The sequence below is a fragment of the Lactuca saligna genome, chromosome 5 (genome assembly GCF_052625555.1).
Source record: "Lactuca saligna cultivar CGN05327 chromosome 5, ASM5262555v1, whole genome shotgun sequence".
NCBI classification, from domain to species: Eukaryota; Viridiplantae; Streptophyta; class Magnoliopsida; order Asterales; family Asteraceae; genus Lactuca; species Lactuca saligna.
In genome coordinates, this window is record NC_136421.1 from 206,068,409 (window position 1) to 206,095,285 (window position 26,877).

The 26,877-nt window shown below is 36.4% G+C and overlaps 2 protein-coding genes across 2 annotated transcripts; both read right to left on the minus strand.

Annotated features, from left to right (window-relative positions):
- Positions 1-13,310: 13,310 nt before the first annotated feature.
- On the minus strand, positions 13,311-15,250 carry LOC144998647 (ras-related protein Rab7-like). The gene is made up of 6 exons (XM_078958382.1): positions 15,092-15,250; positions 14,957-14,983; positions 14,559-14,658; positions 14,230-14,457; positions 13,969-14,114; positions 13,311-13,592 (listed from the first exon to the last, which is right to left on the minus strand). The coding sequence occupies exons 1-6, from the start codon at positions 15,142-15,144 to the stop codon at positions 13,526-13,528; spliced, it is 621 nt and encodes a 206-aa protein (XP_078814508.1). The 5' UTR covers positions 15,145-15,250; the 3' UTR covers positions 13,311-13,525.
- A 704-nt stretch (positions 15,251-15,954) lies between these two features.
- Positions 15,955-19,896, minus strand: LOC144998648 (proline-rich receptor-like protein kinase PERK1). Its single transcript, XM_078958383.1, has 7 exons — positions 19,141-19,896; positions 18,492-19,040; positions 18,297-18,383; positions 18,039-18,109; positions 17,870-17,946; positions 17,550-17,697; positions 15,955-16,583 (listed from the first exon to the last, which is right to left on the minus strand). Exons 1-7 carry the CDS (start codon positions 19,655-19,657, stop codon positions 16,116-16,118), a joined length of 1,917 nt encoding a protein of 638 aa, XP_078814509.1. The 5' UTR covers positions 19,658-19,896; the 3' UTR covers positions 15,955-16,115.
- Positions 19,897-26,877: the final 6,981 nt, after the last annotated feature.

Sequence of the window (26,877 nt, forward strand, 5' to 3'; positions counted from 1 at the left end):
ACCGTGATGATACGTGTGTGTATACTCTTACAATACATTGTAAGCTTAATAGGATTGTACATAGTGTTATAAGAGTTATACCTCTTAATTTTTAAGAAATAAGCAATATGTATATATATATATACTAGTAGCGTAGCCGCGCGATGCGGCGGCGGCTCATAATTTCGTTTGGTGAAATTTTTTCGATGGCAATGAATTTTCTTTCGATATGCTGTTGGGATAAACATAAATGTTGGTAATTTAGCTTAAAAAGGAAAACATGTATTTTTCCGGTTAAATATAATACTTTGTTAATTTGTTTACAAATAAAAATATGTTGCTATTATAGGTTAAATATGAAAGTGTGTTTCTGTTATAAGTTAATTGTTAAGAACGTTGCTATTTTAGGTTAAAAACAATAATATATTTTTGTTTTAGGTTAAATAATGTATGTTACTGTTTTATCTTAAATAATTAAAAAAAATAGGTTGCTATTTGTCTTACAACCTCGTACATATACATAGTAGGTGGTAAAAGACTCATAACCTCATTGCTAAATTTTCAATATAAAACGTATTCAAGTTCTGGGATACATTCACAAGGTTTAATTAGTTTTACCACTAATAGGTGGAGTTTTTAGTCACCAAAAGTACATTGCTATTTATTGAACTTTTTAGCAACCTTTATATATTTTTGCAACCTATACATCTCACATGTTATAATACCAATATTTTTGCATCTTTTACAACTTTTAAGATAAATTTCTTATTTACCATGTGAGCATATGAGACGTTGATATAGAAAATATACATATCTCAATGCATTTTCGTGATAGTTGAACAATGAAAATTTATGCTAGAGATTCTTAAAAATATAAACGCTATCTCATAAATATTCATTTGACAGCATATAATAAAATGATTTTATGTTGAAATTAAAAAAAAAAATCAATTTGTAGTTTATAATAGAGTATTTTTATTTAATATAACACAAAATATATTTAATGTAGTATTGTTAAGACATTTTTTTGTACTAATTTATTCACACCAAGATATATGACTTACTATAAAAAATATATTTGTTTTACTATTTGAAATAAACATATATATTACATCACAAAACATTAAATAAAAAATCTAGACGTCATGTTATGTTTGTTGTATGAATATTATATATAATGCATTTATGTTACTTTGAACTCTAGTTGATATTAAAATCGATTGTTTTAATGAACTTTTTTTAATTAGTTTATTTAATTTAGAAATAAAAAGTTGATTATATAATAGTAATAGTTGAGATATGATTAAAAAGTAGGGAGAAAACTTTGATTTTCTTATGTGACTTTACAAAATTTTCGTACGGTTTTATCTTTTGGTTTAACAAAATTAAAAAATATAATTTTTTTAAAATTAAACAAAACATGTATTATGCCTATCTTTGATTTTCATAGTAATTTTATAAAAATGAAATTGACGTGATAGTTGGCTATATCACATTAGTAATTTTTTTATAATTAAATTTTGATAGGTGATAGTTTGCCATTTAATTGTTCAATATTATAAAATTAAAAAGAAAAAATATCAACTTTACATTGTTAAAGCTTCTAAATTAGTAGAAGCAGAAACCTCAAAGGCAAATGAGGCAAACTTTTATGTCATGAGATCTTGAGCATGAAACCATATACGAAGAAGTGGACAATACAGGGGCAAGTGATGGGTCTTAAGAAAAAAATTGGCAGTTAAATCTTTTTCAAAATCGGATAAAAAGTTCCAATATCATACCCGTATGTAGCAACAAAACATGGAATATGGTAATGACAAGTGTATATCTGTTGAGTTTTTCCATATCAGATGATACATTAATATCTCCATTTTTCCAACAATCAGTTAGAGTCATTACCATATTTTCAATAGATGCTGTGAATTCTCTTGAAGTGTATAAATATTTTCAATACCAACACAAGTGATAATGACTCCAAAGTACAAAATAACATTTTCAATAACAACTAAATTTGTATGTATATCTTTAGAAAACAGATTAGTCACAACAATAAACAATCAATATGAAGTGAATACTCTTAGAACTTAAAAAAAATTATAAATATCAATTGATAAAACATGAAAACATTCTAAGGCAAAGAAAACCATCACATTATGTTTAATAGTATCCTATTTGACTCCCACTGAATGTATGGGATTTTGAAGCTCGATTCAGGCTTCTCCACCAGCAAGGATATATCATAATTTATACTTAAACACGAGGCAAAGTTTTACTAATTCACCTGTATCTTATTACAGGCCTTGACAGTATAGAAAAGTAAATAGATTCATATGATAGAAGGTTTAAATATCACATATTACTATCATATACGTCAATGTTTCTTGTATTTGATATAGACAATTAGATATTTTCATGTGATCCATTTGTTGTATCACTTACTTTCAACCTAAAATTCAAGACCATATATAACAATGTACTTACACTTTTTGACAAAAAATAACAGCTTAATCTTTATAAACCAAGTTAAGACCATAAGGCACCTCGTTTTAATTCGGTTTAAAGTGTGTACGCTTTAATAAGAAAATAGAAATGCTTTATAGCATTGTATAAGTGATTAAGTGTTCTATTTTCTTATTTAAGATTTCAAGTGATTAAGTGAATTGATTTCTTCTCCATCTTTTCTGATTTTATGAATTTGTCCACAAAAACCACCGATTAAAAATAGACAAACAGTGAATCGAGTATTATTGCTTCTCTTTTTCACAATTCCAGAAAACTGAAATCAATTTTAGTCCTTCTACTTTTAGATTTCCAGATTCAAAAGTACAAAATGTGACATGACTACATAAAATTCAGATTATTGTTTCTTGATTTAAGATCCAAATAGATCCTAATTTGTCATTCTGATTGAAAATCACAACCTTCTTGATTTTTTTAGAGCCGACTTCTTATCTGTTTTTTTAACTGTTTGGAGTTGATATCTTCAATACATATGGATTGAAATTAATCGATTTCTGAATGATAATATTTTTAATTGTGATTTCTCTGTCTTTTTGAACTTTAATATTTGTCTCTTAATCTCAGTTTTTTTTTGTTAATCTCTTTGATATATTTTTGCTGGTATCTGTCCCACACCAAAATTGGTAGATTTTGACTGAAGTTCCAGTTATTTGATTTTGACCGAAATTCCCGTTATTTGCATTTGGGACAAATATAGGTTAACATACAGGACAACAAAATGAAACCAAATAAAAAAATCAAACTTTTCCGGCAAAATCTTGGCAGAATTGAAGTTTCTTTTGAGCCCCAACACATGATACCGAAAACCACAGCAAAATCAGTTAACAAACATGACATTATTGTCAAATAAAATAAGTCAAAGGCAAGCTTACCTTGATTTCTCTCTGATTGAGGCATCTCTTGTCCAAAAACAGGTTGGTGTACAGACCTACCAAATCGAGATACACACATAGTTAAACATACATACACAATTAATCATACACATATAGAGATCTACACCCAAATCCACTAAATCCACAAAAGCATCTTCTGAAGCTATCAACTCACCTGATAGAACTCTTGTATGGATTGCCATCTCCACACGCCTTGTTTTGCTTAGAAGCTCAATATCCCAAGGAAACATTAACCTTTTTTCACACAGCCATTTATGATTAAAACAGAAAAAATATTAAAAATGGGGAAATGTAAAATACTTTCAAAACTTACACTTCTTTAGATATTTAAATATAAATATAGGTATACTCATTAAAAAATAGTTTAATGGTCCAATATGACCAAATGACAAAGTGCATGATTCATCATTTATGATTTATCAATCCTATAATTTTTTTTGCTAATTAGAAGGTAGTAAGATGTATTTTTAACTGAACTAATCAAGATTCATTTATTGAAACTTACTTTGAAAATTGAATTAGCTTCAAGAACATATACCCCAATCTTTTCTATGATAACATAGATCAGAGGTAATGGTTCAAATAATAAGCTTTCTTCCTTTTAAAACAAAAACCCAGTCACAGACTTAACAGAAATCATGATTCAAGAAGCTATGAACCCACAATCTGAATTTGAAACCATATGAAGATAAATAAAAGATGACAACTCTCGAAAAGCACAAACTTTAAATAGTTACCAAAGAGAAAATAAAATAATATTTCAGAACTTTAAGCTATTTGTTTTACATGGGCGGGTGCAAAACATCTAAAATAGAACTAAAATTCAAGAATAGGGACATCATCAACTCCAAGCTGCATAAAAGATGAATCAGATTCAAATACAACGTACACAAGTGGCAATGAATCAAATAGCTGAAGAACACATACAACTTTAGCTTCCTTGAATTCAGTCACGGCTTTGTGAGAAGCATTTGAGAACACCACATCAAGGCCCAAATCAAGAATAACGTAATGGTTGTGTATAAACAATAGTTCATGGCGTCAAAATGGGATTATGTGAAGGAATAGAGAAATAAGAACTTAAACAATGCAACTTACTAATTTATGTCAAACCACTTGGTCATTTCCCTAGCAGGGACAGATTCTTCTCGTCTTTCCACCCCAAAACGATTCTAATGCAAAATTCAGCTCTCGTTTACAACAAAGGGGGAGTGATATATCAGTTTGTGTGTGATGCCTGGCGGCGATGATGAAGCCACTTTAGGGTTAGGGTTTCCAGTAAACGGTGTGTGACGGTGGCAGCGAGATAGACTTAGGGTTTGTCATTTCGAATTCAAGTAGAAGCGGGGCGGTAGGGTGTCGCCGGTGGAGGTAATGGCGGCATCAGGACGGTGGAGGTAGCGACTATGTCAGGAGGCTGGTCGCTACGAATACTTTCTGGAGACAGAAAATGGCAGATCGGCGGCTGAAGATTTGTAGAGGATTTTAGGTTTTCCACGTAAAGAAATCTAAGACCTTAAATGAGAGAGCGTGTCCATTTACATTGCAAGCTTAGTAAGCTTAGTAAGATTGTACATGTTGTTATAACAGGTGTACCTCTTAATTTTCAAGAAACAGGCAATATGCTTAATAATATAGTAAAGATATATATATATATATATATATATACAATTTGTTCGAATAAGTTTTTCTAAATTTTTTATTTAACTTTTTTTTTTGTCTATATTTACTAAAGAATTCAATAGGTCACTAAATAATTCTAATTTTTGTAAAGATTTGTATAAACGTTTTTTTACAAAAAAATGTTTGTTAAATGTCAATAGGATTAATATAGATTAGGTATAAAATAGGTGTCAAGTTATACATAAGCTAATCAAAATTGTATAACTCGAAAATGAATAAAATGTTTAAAAGCAAAAAAAAATGAAAACGTTCCAGCTAAGTCCACATATTTTCTTTCTCTCCGTTAACCAACCACCTCTTTTCAAGTTTATTTTTTGTTTTTAGATATTTTGTTTGTTTTCGAGTTATACGAATATTGATTAGCATATGTATAACTTGATGTTCATTTTAGATTTCAATCAACCTATATATTAATCTTTTTAAAATAAATAATTGTATACGTTTATCTATATTAATCATATTCACGTTAACAAACCTTTTATACTTTTTTTACAAAAAATTATTTATAAAAAGTTTTACAAAAATAATAATTGTATAACCTTATATGCATTATACACTTAAATATTTGAATTAAAAACAATAATTATATAACTTGATTTATATTAAAAGAACAAAAAGAAAAAGAGAAACATAATTGTAAATGAATTATGTTACAAATTCTTATTACAGTGTTCATGCACAAATATAAACAAAAAGAAAATCAAATAAAAACATTAAAAATATATATTCGAACGTCAAAATAACTAGAAATTTTAGTTGAACAAAAAATCGAAAAAATATAAAAGAAAAACATTAAAAAAATATAGTGTATTCGAACAAAACATCAAAAAAAATCTAAATCATAAAAAATGTAAATAAATCAAATAAAAATAAGACAATTACAAAATTGGTTCTTGTTGTTGACAAAAATTTAGTTTTGATCAAAAAAATATTTTGTGATGTATTAGTCGTTCGATTTTGGATATTTTTAGTGATTTTGATCTCTATATATTTTTATACCTTATAGTTTATTTTATTACATCTATTAAATTGTCATAATACTTTAGTTAATTTAATTTACCTTTTTTACATTAAAAAAAAACAAAAAAACAAAATAACAACAACAACAACTCCCCTTCCATCTTTATCATAACACTAACGCCTTGTTCCCGAGTTTAACAAAAGAAGAGAAGAAAAAAGAAAAGAAAGTCCTAAGAGAAAAGAAGAGAAAGAAAATGAAAATAAAAATTTCTTTTGTGTTCCCGAGTTTGAGAGAAATGGAAGGAAAATAATAATTTTGTTCTTTCTTTCCAAATCCTCCCAAATCGGAAGGAAAGTTAGGAGGGAAAATGATCCTCCCATTTTCCTACACTTCCTTCCATTTCTCTCATTTAATGAAACTCGTGAACACCAATTTCTTTTATTTTCTTCTCATTTCCTCCTATTTCATTTCCTTTCTCTCGTTAAGTTGAACTCGGGAACGGGGTGTAAGGAGGAGAGAAGCCCTTCATCATCGGAACCACCTTTCATCATCGGATTCGGAACCATAGCCGACAATCTCCATTCTTACCGAAAACGTGCTCGACATAGTTCATCCGGTTAGCAACCACCACCATCTCCGCTATAGATCTGGTATGCCACAATCGTCATTATCGCCGTAAACCACTACCAACGGATCGAGCTATAGATCTAGACCGAGAAGGATACGGACACCACTATCAGAAGGGCAATGAATAGGGGCAATAGGGTTTTCTCTGCCTCACTTTCTCTTTCTTCTACCGGTACGACCGTTGTACATGTCCCTAATCGATGCTACAGATTCCCAATAACGAGGCTAAGGTTTTCAATCAAATATCTCTCTATGTTGTTGATATAATGTGGAAATTGATTTGTGGAACCATGTTCGATTTCTAGATCTTAAGGGAGATGATTCGTGGTTGTCAGAGATGAAACGTGAAAAGAAATTAGATGGTAGGAGTTTTGAAAGGGTGGTGAGGTTTGATAGTATTGGACACCGGTGGCGGCATAAGAGGTGACGGATGTTGGTGGTGGAAGAAGGATAAGGGATAGGAAAACCTTTTGGCTCTTGGTGTGAAATGTGTGCAATATAGATGGGGAGGGATAAGAGTGATGTGTGGGTGGGATTTTACAATTTTGTTTTTTTAATTAGAATAATAAGAAATAATTTTTTTTAAATAATTATTTAAGGGCATATTCCTCAATTTCAAGTAGGATATTGACCAAAACTACAAAAATATGTCAATTATAGGGACCAAACCACACATTATCAAAAATTGTACCATTGGTGCACCACCAAACTTTTATGGACCAAAACCACAGATATTCACAACCATAGGCACAAGTTTTGCAATTTTGTCTAAAAGCAATAATAAATGATATACAAAATTCCATAAACAGTACCTATGGCATAGGGATGAGCATTTAGACCTCTAGACTAGACCGGATCTGGACCGGACTCAACAGGTCCAACCCAAAGTCCACCAATTTCTACAAAACTGACATGGTTTTTGTCTAAGTACTCGCACATACAATCGTAATAGATAAACTAACTTTCAGTAGGCTTCGACGAGTTGTATCATATACACCTAAAATTGTATAGATCCACGATAGTACAAGAACTAGAACACATGGACCTGGACCAGTCTGGTCTAAGGTCCACCAATTTACGGTCTGGTTTTGTCCTGTAACGTCTGGTTCCTGGTATGTATTTAACTTATAATTATTCATTTTTATATAGCAAATCGACGATTTGGAGGCCCCAAACTCGTCGAGTAGAGATGTTTAGGAGGTATCAACTCGACTAGGGATGAGCATAGGCGGGTACCTGCCTCATTTGGCGAGAACCGGAACCGGCGATTCCTAGAAAGGTAGAACCGGAACCGCTCTAGGCAGTTCTTAAATGTTTGGAACCAGTCCCGGAACCGGTGGTTCCGGTTCCGGGAGCGGGTAACCCGGTTGCATTAATTTTGTTAACTTTTTTTGACAAAACCGCAATTTAGTTCGATCAAAATCAAATCAATTCGGACCAATGACGGACAAAATCGTACCAATATATTCTAAACCGGTCTAAGTAACACACACACATACACACACACACACACACATATATATATATATATATATATATATATATATATAAACCGGTTCCGACGGGTACCCAGTGGGTAGCGGTTCTGAAAAAACGAGAACCGGAACCGGAACCGCTTAATGCGGTTCCATAACTTTAGGAACCGGAACCGTTTAAGACGGTTCCAGTTCCAAAACCAGCAGTTCCAAAGCGGTTCTGGTTCCAAAATCAGGTACCCGGTTCCGATGCTCATCTCTAAACTCGACGAGTTGGTTGGGTGAAATGAAACCCTAAATTTAGGGTTTTGCACCCTATTTAAACACATTAAACCTTTCATGTTGGCCTCATTTTCCAACCTTCACTGCCCTAACCCTAAATCTCGAAACCCTAAAGCTACTTTGAGTGATTGTGAGTCATTTTGGGTGTTTTTGGTGTGTGTTGAAGCCGTTGGAAGAAGGAAAAGCTTGAAGACTTAAAAAGGAGCTTATAGATCCAAAATCATTGCCTCATCCAGGACACTTTTCTGGTATAAAGCTTGAACCTGGCCTTGTAGTTGTTTAGATCTTCTTTTAGGGTTATTTTGAAACATCCCAAAAGTAAGACCCAAAAATTTGTTTTTAAATAATAATAAAAGTCATAACACTGAATGTCATATAATAAAACCATACGTCGGATATCTCAAAAGCCAAAATAAAATTGTCATATCAAAAACTGTATCAAATCATATCTAAGTATCTTAACAAAACTCCCAGGAATAAAGTTGAAGTTGTGGTGTGTGCGATGTCATCATCCCGAGCTCTTCCCTTTACTTGCGGAAGTACCTGAAACCAAAACTGTAACTGTAAGCACAAAGCTTAGTAGCTCTCCCAAACTACCACATACGATACAATAACATATAACACATACTGGGCCTTGCCCACTGCATCAGACCGAAGTCCGGAAATTGCATCAGACCAGAGTCTGGAACTAACCAGGACCTTGCCCTCTGCATCGGACCGAAGTCCGAAAACTGCATCGGACCGAAGTCCGAAACTAACTGCATCGGACCGAAATCTGGAAACTGAGCATAACATAGCATGGCATAAACATATCAACTAGCAAGAACTCATAAACTACATACTGCATCGGGCCATAGCCCGAAACATATCAACTAGCAAGAACTCATAAACTACATACTGCATCGGGCCATAGCCCGGAACACATAACACATAAATCCTGTCTGATCCACGAAGGCATCAGACATACTAAAACCTGCATTGGACCGAAATCCGGAAACTACTAATAGCTAAAGGGGCCGGCATTGTGGCCTTAGACCCGTTCTTACTGGAAGGAAACTCACCTCGTAAACTGGCTAGTAAATGAACTGCTCTGGAAACTGTCTGCTACTGATCCGGTATCTCCCTAGCTATAATTTCCATAACACACTGAATCAAATACTGATAACTATACTGAGGGTAAAATGACTATTTTACCCCTGATCAAAGTCAATCCTATTGGTCAAAGTCAACATACAATTGACCTGACTCGTTGAGTTAGGTTACCAACTCGTAGAGTCCTCACCCTCACTTCCTTGCTTCTGCTCGCTACTACTCGTCGAGTTTGGCATAGACTCAACGAGTTCCTCTTCAATGCTATCACTTAGTCAATCTGTATCCGACTCGTTGAGTTGTATGAACAACTCGTCGAGTCCTCCTTCAACGTATGAACACTCTGGCTGTGACTCGCCGAGTTGTATGATCAACTCGTCGAGTCTGATCTAGAGGTATGAAGATTGTATTGGTCTCGCGACTCGACTCGCCGAGTCCGAAGAATGACTCATCGAGTCGCATGCATGCAATAACTATTCAAACGATTCTGCTCAAAACCAATGCATCCAACTGATAGATCTGGGCTCCTAAGGCTTGGTTTGCACGTAAAGGTTCCATTTTTACGTGAACAAATACCCCCAAAGAGGTTTATAGGCTTAAAATGCATGAATAAGGTTAGATCTAGGGTTTATATGCAACAAGGTTCAATAAAGGTATTAGATCTGGATTTTGGGACATAAATATGATTAGATCTGAAAGCTATACCACTACACAAGCTCCTTTACTAGATTAAGCTCATAAATGGGAAAAAAGGTAACCTAAATGAGATTTCTAAAGAGAAGCAACCAAGGAACAGAAAGAGTCCGATTAATACCTCAAATGCCTTTGAAATGGATGCAAGAACTTGATTCTCTTCTTCTCCTTTGGATCTAGCCTTCCTCTTCTCTTACAATCTTCACTCTTTACACAAAAATGCCCAAAAACACTCAAGATAGGTTAAGGTGTTGCTATGAGACGTTCTGAGGGTGAGGGATGCCAGATTGGGCGCATAAGGGGGGGGGGGGGTTATATAGGGTGCAAAACCCGTGGATCTAGGGTTTCTTCCAGACTGGCGGACTCGCCGAGTCCAGTATATGGACTCGTCGAGTTGCCCACTTTCACGTGCTCGAAATCCCATCTCTACTCGACGAGTCGGGCAACAGACTTGCCGAGTCCCTCTTGAATACTTAGAAAAATAAACATTTAAATAACATACTAGAAATGGGGACGTTACAACTCTCCCCCACTTGTCTCAGACTTCGTCCTCGAAGTCTGCTGCTGCTGCATCTACGAACAACTCTGGGTAGTGCTCCCTCATTTCCTCCTCTGCCTCCCACGTCCACTCAGATACCTTCCGGTGCTGCCACTGCACCTTTACCAACTGAACCACCTTGTTCCTCAAGGTTTTCGTCTTCCGATCCATGATCACTATGGGTTTCTCAATATAATTCAGGCTGCTATCAACCTGAATGTCCTCCAAGGGTACTACTATTGTCTTATCCACTAAGCACTTCCTCAACTGAGAAACATGGAAAGTGTTGTGGATCTGACTGAGCTCTACCAAAAGATCCAACCGATAAGCAACCCGTCCCACCCGGGCCAAAACCCTAAAAGGACCGATGAACTTGGGGCCCAACTTTCCCCTTTTTCGAAACCTGATAACACCCTTCCAAGGTGATACCTTCAGGAGGACCATATCGCCCACCTGGAATTCCAAGTCTGAACGCCTCCTATCGGCGTAGCTCTTCTGCCAACTCTGCGCAATCTGCAGTCTGCTACGAACCTGTTGGATCAACTATGTCGTCTTGAGCACCACTTCGTTGCTCCCAATGACTCGCTGACCGACCTCGCCCCAACAAATCGGGGTCCTGCACTTCCTCCCATTAAGCATCTCGAAAGGAGGTCGATCAATACTCGCATGGTAACTGTTGTTATACGAAAATTCTGCTAACGGAAGATACATATCCCAACTGCCACCGAAGTCCAGATCTATGACCTCATAGTCTATCTTGTAGTTTTTGTGATGTTTGAATTATGACTTTGGCCTTTTTGGGTTAGGGTTTGAGCTTAATCCCTTTAGGAAAGGTATTAATGGGTAATGTTTGAAACTTTACCCTTTTAGGGACATTTCCAGTCTAGATCTGGAGTATAGGGTGTAGATCTGAAGAATAATGGTTTAAAGCATTAAGAAGAATTAACAGACTGAAGAACTCGATGAGTTCACGGAAGGACTCGACGAGTTGTATTGAGGAGTCATGATTCTGTTAAAAAGGAAGAACTCGGCGAGTTGGAGGAAAACTCGACGAGTTGGATTGCGATTTCACGATTCTGTGGTTTATGGGAACTCAGTGAGTTGAAGGGCAAACTCGACGGTTTTATGGTTTAAACATTTTCAAGTACTTCTAGTTCCAAAGGGAATGACTCGGCTTGACTGCACAGCATCGCCTGATGACTTTTCTGCACTGATTATTATTATTTTACTCTGATGTTTGAAAGATATATTTTATTATGATTGGTTTTGGAAATGGTTGTATGGATTCGATGGTTTAAAAATGAAAATTTTATTAGTATTTTTGGGACGTTACATACAACATTGTTAAGGCTTTTGAAAGATGATACTTCGTCGGAAACCCAAATTACAACCTCCACCACACACTTTAACTTGGCAACACTCAAGATAGGGCTAGTTTAATCACAAACGAGCCAATGTCCCCATTATAGTACATTTTTTTTAGAAATCTCCAATGAAGGTTTAGATATCGATTGTGAAATTAATTTCAAAAATGATAGAAAACGATAAAGTTTCACAAGAGGCGGTTGCTAGAGAGAATGTGGTTTACATTGTTATCATTTGAAACCTTCATTGGATTGTCCAGTTTAATAATCACGATACAAGAAATTACACTTCATTTTCTTCAATATGGTCGATTAATAGAAAAGAGAGACGACGAAGATGGTGTACGGTGGTAGAGAGACGTATTTGAAGATGGAGGCTTTTCAGGATCCTAGATCTTTGGTTTTTTTTTTTTTTCCTTTTATGAGATTCTTTGATATTCGTCGTAAACATTCGTGTGTTCAAAGTGTTCATCATCCCTTGATCTGTTTTACCTTTGCTATTCTTTGCGTTGACGAGCTAGATTTGAAAGAAGATTATATGTTCTAGATCTTTTTATTTCAAAGAAGATGATGGATTTTTGGAAGGATTTTTATTTTGTTCATGGTATACAGGTTTGGGTTGAAGGTTGAAGATGGTTTTAATGTTTGTGTTTAATCATATTCTTTGGATTAAATCTTCAAAAATTTATGTTTTGATTGTTTTGAAAGTTTGAAGATGAAAACCGTTCGAATTATTTTTGAAGATGAAGAGTTGAATATTCTTGGTTTTTTTTTGAAACGGCAAACTAACTAATCTACTCCTAAATAACCACCTATGTTTCCACCGAGACTTGAACCCCTGACCTCTCATATGAGATGATCACTCCATACCACTAGACGACACTACGTTTAAAATTACATAAATGGTCCCAAGTAACAATAAAATATGGAGGAAAAAAACGGTAAAAATATCATTTTAAAGAGTTGCAACGGCATTTTTTTGGCGTCATGTGTCAGAAGGACCATTCCTACAATACCGACAAAACACAAGGACCGACTTTGTCTATTTTGTTGAAGTTGGACTATATGTGCCTATTTTGCCAAACCATAGGGACCATTTATGTAATTTACTCTTATTTATTTATAAAAAATATCTTAAGACAGAAAAAAGAAACTGTTTGTAGGTCGACTCATCCTTATATATTATCAAAACTCGTAATCAACATATTAAATGAATAGTGGACCTTAGAAAGAGATTATGAGAATATCTTGTAGCACTTGGTAACAAATTACATATAAAACCAAATTAATCAACAATTTAGGGTATCAACTATGAAATAATAGGAATATATGGACGAAGATAAAGAAGAACTTGGTATAGCTGACGTCATCTCTTCAAAATATACATAAAACTTGCATCAGAATACCTTGAAATAATCCATTTAACACTCACATCCCGAAGATTTTTGTTGTCTTTCCCTTGCCACATCAATTGTATCCGGAATATACCTTCATCCCCAACAAAAAGTGATAAAAATTAAATTAAATTAAATTAAAAAAAATAAAAAGTTGTTAGGTTGTGTTTAACATAAGAGCTGAAAAGTTAGCTGATAAACTAATAGTGTTTGGTAAAAAAAAACTAAGTGGTAAGTTAGATCGAAAATGTAAAAGGACATAAAAGGGCATTTGGATATATAACTAAAATGACATATAAGGGTATATTTGGAAAACTTGTGGAAATAATAGTCTTATCATAATTTTACAGGCTCATCTGTCAAATAAGCACTGTTTCTTTTTTATAAACTTATCCTCATTTATTTTCCTTCAATTTCTTTATTTTCTCAAAATTCTTTAAAAAAAAAAAAAAGAGGGATAGGAAACATACATTTCCTCTTCGGGTTCATTTTTGAGAGCATTTTTGGCTATGCATTCGAAAGCAGCTTCAACATTAAACCCTTCTTTAGCAGATGTTTCAAAGTAAGGAATATTTCCTTTTGAAGCACACCATGCTTTTGCTTTCTTCTCCGACACCTGAAAACAACAAAGTAGATTAAACAAATGTGTTTTCGCATTCCATTTGTTACTTGTGTATTGGAAGTTGAATCTTGATGAATTTAAATTAAAAAAGATAGAAAGACCATATTACCACTCTGCTATTGCCCCCATCAACATCGATCTTGTTTCCCAAAACAACAAATGGAAAGTTTTCTGGATCAGAAGGACTAGCTTGAATAAGAAACTCTTCCCTCCAATTATTAAGACTCTCAAATGACTTCATCACATTCACATCATGCACAAGAACACAACAATCTGCACCACGATAAAATGCCACACCAAGGCTTTGGAATCTTTCTTGTCCAGCTGTGTCCCATATCTGTAACAAAATCAACCCCCAAACCGTATCGAATTCAACAATGGATGCTTATAAACTTATAATAATGGCGTGATTTCATGGACGTTTGTAATGAATCAGACCTGTAAAGTGAAAAGCCTATCTTCAAATTGTATCTCTTTAGTTAAGAAATCAGCTCCGATTGTAGCTTTGTACTGATTACTGAACTTTCGGTTCACGTATCTGAATTCACATCATTAAGGCTGATAACAAGATGATAACATGCATATCAATTTTGTATTACACTTTCAATTACCAAAAAAAGATCAACACTCTGATTTCTCACAAAAAGTTCAGTACGTTTCCAAACCAAAACTGATATCTTATTTTTTCAAGGACATGAACACGAAAATTAATGGAGTGTTTTCGATTATAAGATTCGACGATATCGACAAGCTGAACGATCTCGATTCCATTTCAAAATTTAGCAGTGAAGTTAGGGCAACGGGATGAACTAAAACGATCTGGAAATTAAGGATACTGATTCATGAGAGATGTCTTTCCAACCCTGTAATCAATCAATAAACACCATAAAACAGCGTAATTGACCTCAAATCAGTGAATAAGTAAAGTATTAATTAAAAATATGGAAAATTGAGGAATTAGAGAGACAAACCCGCTGTCACCGAGGATTATGACTTTGAGAAGCATACGACGACGGGACGCCATGAATTCAGAACTTCAATTTCTCCGATTTCGTCCCCTAGATGAAACGGAATCTAGGGTTCATAACACTCTGCAATTCCTTGTTATGATTGAAGTGTAGAATATACCAAGATTCTGTCATTTTATATTGTAACTTTTAACGGGAATAACTACCTGTCATTTTAGCTATCAATGCCCTCTAACTATTGTTATTCAACACTTTCCAACCTGTTTTTGTTCATATTTAGCATTTACGTTTTCACACCTTGTCACATATATCTAGTTTCCATTTCAAATTTATGAATTTTAAAAAGAATTTTAGTTGAGATATTGTATGAGAATTAGATCTAATTGATTCAAAGATTTGATTAAGCCAAATCCAGTTTTTTATCAGACCTAATAAAAAGCATATATGATGTTATAAGACCTAAGAAAAGCTTTTAATTATGATATTAACCTAATAAAAAGCATATATGATGTTATATATGATCTTATAAGACCTAAGAAAAGCTTTTAATTATGATCTTATTGAATCAGATTCAACCTTTTACCAAAACTAATAGAAAAATATTATACAACCCCTTTTATCTTGGACATATAATAATATCTTTATTTTCTAGAATAAATATAATTTATGTCGATCAAATATGTAATAATATCGACATGCTCTTTCATGTCGATCAATTAATTATTAAGCAAATCCCATCATATAATTCTAAATTTATGCCTTCAAGTCTTGTAAAGGTCCCACAAATTGTAACGTTTCAAACTCCATCAACATCATCTTTTGTCCTCAATACAAACCAACTATTGCGATCTCAATTAAAACCAAAAGACAAAGAAATAAAAGAATTCCCATTAGTGTATAAAACAAAATGTAATCAATAAATACAATCAAACTCACAACAAAATAATAAAATCATTACCCATTCCCACAATTTTTCTCCAATAACATACAAGAACATATCATCAAAATTACCAACAAATTTTATACATCAAAACCCATCACTAAAACCCTCTCTTTTATACTTACCCATTTCCATTTCTCGGGTATTTTGACCTTCACTACTTGACCCTGACGGGTACAACCCGTATTCACTTGTGGGTCGGCTATATTCACTACTTGCATACTCTTGAGTACCACCCAAAGCCATCTTTCTAAACTTCACCATATCTTCATTGTACTGAGCCGTGTCATAGTCCGAGCTTCCGCGGGACCCGTAGAGCGATCCAACTGAGCCAGGTTGGGTCCCCTCAGTCAGGTCGGAGAGTGAGACGTCTCCTTCCAGGGCCCGGACCACCTGGCTCATGCGCGGCCTGCGTCTAGCTGAGTGACGGACGCAGGCCGCAGCACAAGAAACCATGCGAGCCATCTCGCTATGGTTGTAGTCTTTTTGTAGCCGTGGATCGGCTATTGTGTCAAAGTTTCCATCATCCATGGCTCGAGTGAGTAATGGCCTTGCCTGTAATTTAAGTTCCGTTAATAAATGCAAGAAATAGCAACATACTTTCAATCTTTTTTCTTGTTATGCGATTATACTAAGAGAAAAATCTACCTAACGATAACTAAATTTAAGAAATAGCAACGTACTTTCGTTTATTTGTGTATTATAGTTTCCTACTTTCATTTATTTATGTTACAGCATTATCCTTTCAATTTTTTTTTCTTGTTATGGTATTATACTCTAAAAAATCTGCCTAGTGATAGCATTGTACATTCAAATTTTTTAGGGTTAAAACCAATGAAATGGCAACGTACTTTCATATATTTGTTTATTATAGATATTGATCAAAATATAAGGTTAATAAGAAAAAAGAAATTGAAAGCATGTTGTTATTTTTTGCATATTACCCAAAACTTTAATAGACCCGCTTTCATTTCTTTTTTTACTGCAACATAGTACATTTTTTTAAAAAAGAAATCTTATTTAGGCATTACAAATCTACCAAATTATAGCATTGTATATTCAAATTTTCTATTATCAAATTATAGAAGTGAATAATATAGCTTCATATTTGGAAGACATTGCTATAATAAACAAAATCAATGAAAGTATGTTGCTGTTTTTGCATTCAACCCAAAACTTTTTCAACTTAAAATAAGTTCAAACGTGATACGACCTTTATCTAAATTCTAGTAAAGATCTTCATAAAGCATGTTCTTGCCAACTTTTCTCATATGATTGGTCGAAATCAAGAAATTCCTAACAAAAAGTTCAAATCTTTTTGACTAAAGCCTAATAATGCCCGAAAAATTCTCTATATGTGTGCTCATAAAGAAAACTTGATGGGTCGTTGTTAACGTGCTTACACATGGTCTTGCCTACTTTTTTCTTCACATATAGGGCCAAATCCACATTCCAACAAAAGTTTGAAACTTTTCGACTAAATTTTTTTTAAATAAAAAGTATATATAAAAAAAAACTTACCCAATCAACCAAACTATCATCCATAAAAGTTTGAGCTGAATCAACAGGTCTCTTTCCAGTGATTAATTCCAAAAGCATCACACCAAATGAGAAAACATCAGATTTATCTGAAAGTTTGCCTGAGGCTGCATATTCTGGTGCTAGGTACCTATCAACATTAAATACATGAGATTTATCTAACATTGTGCAATGTTTATTTTTGAAAGAGAAAAGTACAATGTTGTAATAGGAAGAAATGAAAGTAGAATAATACAAAATATAATAAACAAAGTACATTGCTAAATCGGATATGAAACTCGAGAAAGAAAAAAAAAATGTACCCAAAACTTCCCATCACACGGGTTGAGACATGAGTGGCAACGTCGGAAGTTATCTTCGCAAGCCCAAAATCCGCTACCTGCCACAGTTTATTCGAGGCTAGTAAATATACAACAAATATAACAGATAGCAGATAACAGATATCTCGGTATTATAACGATAATAAGTTACCTTTGCTTCAAAATTGAAATCAAGAAGTATATTAGCAGCTTTTATATCTCGATGAATGATCTTCGGATGACCTACAAACAAATTAACACATTAAGTCTTTTCTACTATATATATATATATATATATATATATATATATATATATATATATATATATATATATATATATATATATATATATATATATATATATATATATATACATATATATATATATTATAATATAATATAATATAATTATATAAGAAACAGTACTTACAATCCTCATGGAGATACGCGAGTCCTTTCGCGGCTCCAAGAGCAATTCGCAGCCTTGTGGGAAACTCCATTACGGGGCGATTCTTTCCTGAAATTTATAAAAAAATAAATAAATAAATAATATTCCGGTTTTGAAAGTAATTCATGATTGTAATTTCTAAATTTGTAGTAGTTTTGGAAAAAAGGGAAAAGTTACCATGTAAGTGGAATTCCATGGTGTTATTTGGAACAAACTCATAAACAACCAATCTTTGAGCTCCTGATATGCAATATCCAACTAAAGAAACGAGATGTTTATGATGAACTCGACTAATGATCTCAACTTCCGCCTGAAACTCACGTTCCCCCTGCCCGCTGCCCGTTTTTAGTTGCTTCACCGCCACCTCTTTCCCGTTCGGAAGAACACCACGGTGGACATACCCGAAACCACCTTGTCCAAGAAAATTGGCTTCGGAAAACCCATCTGTGGCTCTCGCTAATTCTTCGTATGTGAATGTGCTCTTTGAGAAACCCAGTGACATGCCCGGGGAAGGCGGTGGAAGTGGGTTTGAACCGCCGGAATAGTTGGAACCGGAACCACCGCTGTTAAATAGGGCCGGCGGTGGAGGTTGCGAGGGAGGAGAATTGATAGGTGCTGCTGACGGTGCTGGTGGAGGAGTGGGTTTTAGTGGTGGCATTGTGAGAAGATGGTCGCCGGGTGGCGGAGCGCTTTGTTGCCATTGTTGTGGACCACCGTATGAATCAACTAAAGATTGATGTTGAAATTAGGGAATTGATATGATTAAAATCTTGAAGAAAGATCTATGAACATGAGGGTAAAATATGGAATTGAGAAAAGTGCGAACCTTTAGGTGGGGGTAGTGGTGGAACGTAATAACCAACAGGAGCCTGACTTCTTTTTCGCTTCTTTTTACAGCAAAGAAACAAGATAGTTAATACAGCAAGTATTAAAACGCCACCAACAGCGATTCCGACGACGACGCCGGTGGAAATCCCTGATGAACTATCTGACGACGAAGAGGGTCCCGGCGGAGGGGAGGAAGAACTTCTTGGAGGCGGCGGAGATGGCGTAGATCTACCCGAAGGAGACGGCGGGCTGTTTCTTGAAGTGGGTGGGGAAGGAGAAGTGGTTGAAGGCGGTGGGGAGGTGAGTGTAGGTGGCGCCGGGGGGGATACTGAGGGAGGCGTAGCGTCAGGCGCCGGTGGAGAAGACGCAGGCGTTACAGGGGCCGGCGGTGAAGGAGCTGCCGGAGAGGGAGAAACGGGGGTGGTTGGAGTTGGAAGTGGGGGTGCTGCTGCTGGTGGCGGTGAAGTGGTGTTAACCGGCGGTGCTGCAGGCGCCGGGGATGGCGGAGAAGACATAATCAAGATTTAATCAAACTCAAGATTCAGTGATTCACTCTACTTTCTTGAAATTGTGTTCACTAAAACACATGAATGCATGAAGAAAGACGCCGGAAAGTTGGTTTTTCCGGCAGAATTTAGTCAGTGGGAGATGTTTATTCTGCAAAATTGGGAGAATTTTAATCAGAAAAAAGTGGATTTGGTTTTGCTTTCCACATGGAGGAGTGGTTTGAATGCAAACCAGGTTGTACAAGAGATGAAGAGAAGACCCACATGGACATGGTTTTTTGCTTTTTGCTTAATTATTTTAATAATAAAATTAACTTTAATTATTTCAAATAATTATACCCAAGAAACGTTTCAAATAGGAGAAGGGTTCGTTTACTCGCTTTCACCGGCGCTACATTAACATATTATTGGGTTCAAAAAGTATAAAAAAGGTTAATTTTTTATTATTTCAATTGAGTAAATGAATTTTGCGGTTTTAATTATGACAAAAAAATAAATAAAATAAAAATAATGACGTAAATTATTTTAGTAACTACTTATTAAAATAATTTTATCGCATGTCTCGTGTGTTTTTTCATAGTTTTAAAATATTTATTTTCTATTTGTTATTTATTTTATTTTTTAATTTTTAATATATTATTTATTTAGTTTCTATAAATTCAACGTATCAAAATGATTATATTAATTTTAAATTTCAATCTTCAATTTCAATCTTTTCTTTACAGTGATATTTTCGCATTTAATATTTTATCATAATTAACACCTATAATATATGAGTCTCACAATTAAATATATAATTTTAATTAATTTTTTTTGCATTTTAAAAAAAAATCATAATTTTTATTTATATTAAATTTAAAATTTAAATAAACTTACCGTTAATTATTTGTATTTAACATTTTGTTTTAATCAACCTTTATAGTATACGAGTTTCACAATTAGTGTTATTAATAGCACACAGTGTTAAAATCACATAGATGTATTTTATCATTTATACTAAATTAACTAAAAATTGTTTGTTTCTTCTTTATCAATTTTACATGAATAATAGTATACGGCTTGGCAAAGTGTTGTATAAATAGATATTATTTTTTATTTAATGAGTTGCCGGATCTAAGTAAATAAGTATCTTTAACATTTTGTGTAGAAATCATGACAAATAAGAAAGGATAATTCTTGTAAATAATATTTTAATTATTATAAATAATAATACAAATATAATGATATTTAACCATGATATTATTTATATGTGAGCAAAAACCGCATCGAAAACCGAAAAACCGAAACCTACATAACCAATGGTGTGGTTTTAAATTAAAAAAAAAAAATTGAAATTTCGGTGTTGTTCGGTTGTAATCCATATAACCACACCATAAAAACCGAAATAACCGCAATATTATTTAATATATAATAAAACGCAACTTGCAAGAATGAAATGAACCGAAATGGTAAATTATTTGAAATAAAAATCTAAAAATAAATGAAAGTCAACAAAATTCTATAAATGCAAAAAAATTGGTTTGGAAATTTCAAAAAAAAAAAAAAAAAAAAAAAAAAAAAAAAAAAAAAAACCCGCATAATTCTAAGCGCAAAATCTCACCGATTTATTTTCCGTTGAAAACCAAAAACGTACAGAAATAACCTCAAATCCGCATGAAAAACCACAAACCACACAGAATCAAAACCGTAAATTTTGAGATGTCATAATTGATATCAGAACGTTTGTTTAAACGAATTTGGAATTTGTATGATTTATAGACTTAAACTTAAAATGCTAAGTAATGATCGTGAGGAGTGTGTCTATTATATTTTTGGTAATACACTTGAATTGACACAAGCACTAGCTAACTTTAGAAGTGTGTCTATTATAAATCATGTTGTTTAATTAATATTTAATCATAAATTAATTTGAAATTAATTTTGCGATTAAAGGAATTAATTAAAAGTACATGGGTTGTTTTCCAATTAATTAATAGTTGTGTTTTGGGCTCTTGGATCACCCTAAAGAGGTGTAACATCCCAAAAATACGAGCCAAAAATTTCATTTTTAAAAACATATAATTAGCAAAACATTAATAATAAAACATACAGCGATCTTATCATTAATAAAAGTGTGCGTGTCTGGAAATCAGTTTATAAAAACATAACAACGTCACAGTACAATCCCCAGGAAGATCTCATAGTGCGGAATACAAAGCGTGTGTGTGATGGGCCACTACCGTGCCAGCTCTTTCCCCTTCGAAGAAGAGGTACCTAAAACGAAAACTGAAAACTATAAGCATGAAGCTTAGTGAGTTCCCCCAACATACCACATACCATACAATCACACAACATACATATATTGTCAAGTATATCTGGGTGCCCGACCTACCCCTTCGGTCCTCTCGACCGGATACTATCTAGGATATCTAGGATCTGGGATCTGGCCTCCCCTCCGGTCCCCTCGACCGGATACTGACCAATATATCTGGGAGCTTCCCCCCCCCCCCCCCCCTCGGTCCTCTCGACCGGATACTGACAAGCATATCTGGGTGATGGTCTCCCCTTCGGTCCTCTCGACCGGATACTAGGGACTATTTCATCCCCCTACTACTACCACATAACTTATATATCTCATAATCTATCTAGCATGGTTGGGCATGACCGCCCCTTCGGCCCTATCGATTGGTATACTGGGGACTATCTCCCCTTACTGTCACTAGCACATATCATCATATCATACTAGCACATTAGCATATCACATGTAGTAACAATCCTAGATGAATATCACAGAGATAAACATCTATCATACAATCCTACTGGTGGGCCGACATTGTGGCCATAGACCCACCACTACTGGAAGGTAACTCACCTCATAGCTGCTGCTCTGTGTGGGAACGGTCTGTCTGTTGCTGCTGCTCCGAAAATCCTCTGGCTGTAATTCCCACCAAACACTTAGTCAAATACTGCTAACTGACCTCAGGGTAAACTGACCATTTACCCTTAATCAAACCATGAGTCAAAGTCAAAGTCAACTTCCAGTTGACCCGACTCGCCGAGTTGGCTTGTCAACTTCCCAAGTCCTTATCCCTTTGTCTGACCACTATCCCGTCTCTACTCGTTGAGTTTGGCATTGACTCGACAAGTTTTCCTTCTAAGCTGATGACCAAACGTTCTTTATTCTACTCGCCGAGTTGTATGAACATCTCGTTGAGTTCGTCTTCATCTAAAGAACACTCTATGCTGAGACTTGCCGAGTTGTATGAACAACTCACCGAGTCCGTTCTTGAGGAAAGAAGATTGCCTTGAACTCGCCGAGTCATGGCATTGACTCGCCGAGTTACTACATGAGTAAGTCTGGCTTCCAACCCACTGAGTCACACCCTATGACTCACTACCCCAACCCGCAAACACGAAAAGGGGGAAAACTCGGGGACTTGCGACTCGACTCGCCGAGTCGGGTGAACGACTCGCCGAGTCTGCCGCATGCAAATACTATACACGCGATTCTGCTTGAATCCAGCCCATGCCATTCATAGATCTGAGTTTCTAGGGCCTGGTTTACATGTAAAGTTTCCAACTTTACGTGTAAATAAACACCCATGAGGGTTTTAGGGCTCAAAATGCACCAAAAGAGTAGATCTAGGGCTTTCATGCACTATGGCTCCATAAAGACAGTAGATCCAAGCTCCTAGAGCTCAATCATGCCTAGATCTAGAGGCTAAACTACTTATTATCAACTCTAATACGCAAACAAGCTTGGGGAAAGGCTCAAGAAGGACTTTCATGGAGCTACAAGGGATAATAAGCATGAAAACAGAGGGAAACTGAGTTATACCTCAAGGAAATCACTGAAATAACACCAAGATGTCTGGCCTCCTTCTTCTCTTCTTGATCTACTCTCATTTTCTCTCAAAATCTTCAAGAAAACACACCAAAGCACTTCAATCTCACAAGGAACAAGGGTTGGACGATATAAGGAGCTCTGAGGGTGAAGGGGGCGAGCTTGGGGGCGGATAAGAGGGCTTAAATAGGGTGCAAGCCCTTGAAATTTAAGGTTTCATCAGACAGTGGGGACTCGCCGAGTCCAGAATATGAACTCGCCGAGTCGCCAACTTAAACATGCTCCCAAACCCGTCTCCACTCGGCGAGTCGGGCCTACAACTCGCCGAGTCCAAGGCTAAAATGAAAATACTTAGATAGATTTTATGTACCAGGAACCAGGTGCTACAAAGCTCCCCCACTTATTTTAGACTTCGTCCTCGAAGTCTGCTGCTCGATCCTGAAACAGCTCGGGATAATGCTCCATCATTTCTTCCACCGGCTCCCAAGTCCACTATGAACCCTTTCAATGCTGCCACTGCACCTTCACCAATTCCACCCTCTTATTCCTTAGATCCTTCGACTTCCGGTCGAGGATTGCGACTGGGCGCTCAATGTAATTCAGGCTGTCATCAACCTGTATATCCTCTAGCGGCACCACCGCTGAATCATCCACTAGGCATTTCCGTAGTTGGGAGACATGGAAGGTGTTGTGGATCTCACTGAGCTCGGCTGGCAGATCCAGCCTATATGCCACCTTGCCCACCCATGCTATAACCCTGTATGGACCAATGTATCTCAGGCCCAAATTGCCCCGCTTCCTAAATTGAATGATGCCTTTGCAAGGCGACACCTTCAGGAGAACCATATCCCCGACCTGAAACTCCAGGTCTGATCGACGCTTGTCGGCGTAACTTTTCTGCCGACTTCGCGCAGTCTGAAGCCTGCTTCGAACCCGTTGGATCATTTCGGTCATCTTGAGCACCACCTCGGTGCTCCCCATGACCCTCTGACAAACTTCACCCAACATATCGGGGTCCTACACCTCCGTCCGTACAACATCTCGAATGGGGGACGGTTAATACTCGCGTGGTAGTTGTTGTTGTACGAGAACTCAGCCAAGGGAATATAGGTATCCCAGCTACCACCGAAGTCTAACACGCATGCCCGTAACATATCCTCAAAAGTCTGGATGGTCCGCTCGCTTTGACCATCCGTCTGCGGTGAAAGGCGGTGCTAAAATGTAGACGAGTGCCCAACTCATCATGAAACTACTTCCAAAACCTGGAAGTGAACCGCACATCTCGGTCTGATATCACTGATACTGGCACCCCGTGTCGCGCCACTATCTCCCTAATATAGATATCGGCCAACTTTTCGGCCGAGATACTCTCCTGGATCGGGATAAAATGGGCGCTCTTGGTCAATCGATCCACGATGACCCAAATCGAATCTACTCCTCGTGCGGTCTTGGGAAGCTTCGTGATAAAATCCATCGTAATATCTTCCCATTTCCACAACGGGATGCCCAACGGCTGCATCTTGTCGTGCGGTCTCTGATGCTCGGCCTTGATCTTCCTGCAGGTCAAACACCGCTCGACGTACCATGCCACATCCCGATTCATGCAGGGCCACCAATAGTCTAGACAAAGATCCTTATACATCTTCGTCGCCCCTGGATGAATAGAGAATCGGGATTTGTGCGCCTCCTCCATCAAGATATGGCGCCCACCTCCGAGATACGACACCCACACCCTACTATGTAGTGTCAATAATCCTTGGCTATCATAATCAAAGGAGGTGACATGACCGACTATTCGCTCGCTCTTCCGATGTTCCTCTTTAATTGCCTCCTGCTGAGCTTCCCGAATCTGCTCTAACAGTGGGGTCACCATCGTCATCCTCATACACACATCCCTGATTGGTGTCGCCTTACGGCTAAGCGCATCGGCCACCACGTTGTCCTTCCCCGGGTGGTAAAGGATCTCGCAATCATAATCCTTCACCACGTCCAACCACCGACACTGCCTCATGTTCAGATTCGGCTGATCCATAAGGTACCTCAAACTCTTCTGGTCCGTGTAAATGGTACATCGAACCCCGTAGAGGTAATGCCGCCAAATCTTGAGGGCGAAGACCACCGCCCCCAACTCTAAATCATGCGTCGGGTAGTTCGCCTCGTGAGGCTTTAGCTGCCTCGAGGAATAAGCAATGACATGACCCCTCTGCATCAATATCGCGCCTAAACCCGAGATGGACGCATCACAATATACCACAAAATCCTCTATGCCCTTGGGCAGGGCTAAGATTGGCGCCTCGCACAATCTCTATCTCAGAATCTCGAACGTTGCCTGCTGCTCAGGCCCCCACCGACAGACCACGGCCTTCCTAGTCAACCGTGTCAGGGGTACGCCTATCTTTGAGAAATCCTGAATGAATCTCCGATATTAGCCTGCTAATCCTAGGAAATTTTGAATCTCGGATGGAGACTTCGGAACCTCCCATCTCATCACGGCCTCCACCTTGGCCGGGTCTACTGAAATCCCATTCTGGTTGACGAGGTGCCCAAGAAACTGCACCTCGCGCAACCAAAACTCACATTTGGAGAACTTATCGTACAAGCTCTCCCTCCTTAAGGTTTCCAAAATCCCTCTCAAATGCTCCTTGTGGTCCTCCTGTGTCTTGAAATAAACCAAGATGTCATCAATGAAAACTATCACAGACCGATCCAGCATCAGTCTACACACGCGGTTCATGAGGTCCATGAACGCGGCAGGAGCATTGGTGAGCCCAAACGGCATCACCACGAACTCATAAAGGCCATAACGCGTCCGAAACGCGGTCTTCTGCACATCCTCCTCTCTGACCCTCATCCGATGATATCCTGAGTGCAAATCGATCTTGGAGAACCAAGATGCTCCCTGCAACTGATCGAAGAGGTCGTCAATCCTCGGGAGTGGGTAACTGAAAGATCCTAACTTTCGTATTTATGAAAGACCCAAACTTTCATACTCGACAAGATAGTTACTCCAAAACATGCTACTTGCATATTCATAAAAAACAATATTTTACATTGATAAAGAGATTACAAACTACTGGATACAAACCGACTATTTTAAAGTGTTATATATTACATAACTTCCCAGGATTCTATAGTTTTATACATATGGGAGTGCAAAATACAATAGTTTCAAACTATTCATAAGCTTCTATCGATACAATAGTTTCAAACTATTCAAAAATCTTCTACCAGTATATAACTATACTGGATGCTTATCTCCTGCAATTTGTTAAACATTGAGAGGGTAAGCGGTGATGCTTAGTGAGTTCAATAATAGATACAATATAACGTTATGCCATATATACTTTAATATGGCAGAAGCAAAGAGGAACAAGGAACAACAAGGGTATATGTGAATCATGTGACA